Source organism: Etheostoma cragini, chromosome 15 (genome assembly GCF_013103735.1).
Source record: "Etheostoma cragini isolate CJK2018 chromosome 15, CSU_Ecrag_1.0, whole genome shotgun sequence".
Lineage (NCBI taxonomy): Eukaryota > Metazoa > Chordata > Actinopteri > Perciformes > Percidae > Etheostoma > Etheostoma cragini.
In genome coordinates, this window is record NC_048421.1 from 3,481,599 (window position 1) to 3,482,851 (window position 1,253).

The following is a 1,253-nucleotide window of genomic DNA, read 5'->3' on the forward strand; positions in this document are numbered from 1 at the left end:
CCTCCAGCTCGCAGGCCAGCATCGAGATCGATTCTCTGTGTGAGGGCATCGACTTCTACACCTCCATCACCAGGGCTCGCTTTGAGGAGCTGTGCTCCGACCTGTTCAGGGGAACGCTGGAGCCTGTGGAGAAAGCCCTGAAGGACGCCAAAATGGACAAGGGGCAGGTCCACGACATCGTCCTGGTAGGAGGCTCCACCAGAATCCCCAAAATCCAGAAACTCCTGCAGGATTTCTTCAACGGCAGGGAGCTGAACAAGAGCATCAACCCAGACGAGGCGGTGGCTTACGGCGCTGCTGTCCAGGCCGCCATTCTCTCCGGCAATACCTCGGGCAACGTTCAGGATCTGCTGCTGCTGGACGTGGCGCCTCTGTCCCTGGGCATCGAGACGGCCGGAGGAGTCATGACGTCGCTGATCAAACGCAACACCACCATCCCCACCAAACAAACTCAGATCTTCTCCACCTACGCCGACAACCAGCCCGGCGTCCTCATCCAGGTCTTCGAGGGGGAAAGAGCCATGACCAAGGACAACAACCTGCTGGGCAAGTTTGAGCTGTCAGGAATCCCACCGGCTCCACGAGGGGTCCCGCAGATCGAGGTCACCTTCGACGTGGACGCCAACGGCATTCTGAACGTGTCCGCGGTGGACAAGAGCACGGGCAAAGAGAACAAGATCACCATCACCAACGACAAGGGCCGACTGAGTAAGGAAGATATCGAGAGGATGGTGCAGGAGGCCGAGCAATACAAAGCCGAGGACGACCTGCAGAGGGACAAAATCGCCGCCAAGAACTCGCTGGAGTCGTACGCCTTCAACATGAAGAACACCGTGCAGGACGAGAACCTGAAGGGCAAAATCAGCAAAGAGGACCAGAAGAAGGTGATCGAGAGGTGCGACGAGACCGTCGCCTGGCTGGAGAACAACCAGCTGGCGGAAACAGAGGAGTACCAACACAAGCAGAAAGAGCTGGAGAGCGTGTGTAACGCCATCATCAGTAAGTTGTACCAGGGAGGAATGCCCGCAGGCAGCAGCTGCGGAGACCAGGCACGCCGAGCCGAATCCCAGGGGCCAACCATCGAGGAGGTGGACTAACACAGTCCTTCATATAGACTCTGTTATCACTGGGATTGTTTGAAGTACAGCTGGAACTTTATTCCTCATGTTCATATGTTTATTGTTTTTCTATTTATATTTAATTAGGATGATGCGTCACATGTTAAATGTATTTTGCTGGACAATGCAATAAAG

General features: G+C 55.1%; 2 protein-coding genes across 2 annotated transcripts in view; both read left to right on the forward strand.

The window, feature by feature from the left end:
* The window catches only part of LOC117958139 (heat shock 70 kDa protein-like), a 1,666-nt gene extending 1,623 nt beyond the window's left edge, over nt 1-43 (forward strand). Inside the window, exon 3 of the mRNA XM_034894405.1 lies at nt 8-43. Coding sequence (XP_034750296.1) covers nt 8-43 — 36 coding nt within the window. The remainder of the gene's footprint in view (nt 1-7) is intronic.
* Nucleotides 7-1,253, forward strand: part of LOC117958058 (heat shock 70 kDa protein 1-like) — a 1,805-nt gene continuing 558 nt past the window's right edge. Inside the window, exon 1 of the mRNA XM_034894300.1 lies at nt 7-1,192. Within this exon, the coding sequence (XP_034750191.1) occupies nt 153-1,097 (945 nt within the window). The 5' untranslated portion in view covers nt 7-152 and the 3' untranslated portion in view covers nt 1,098-1,192. The remainder of the gene's footprint in view (nt 1,193-1,253) is intronic.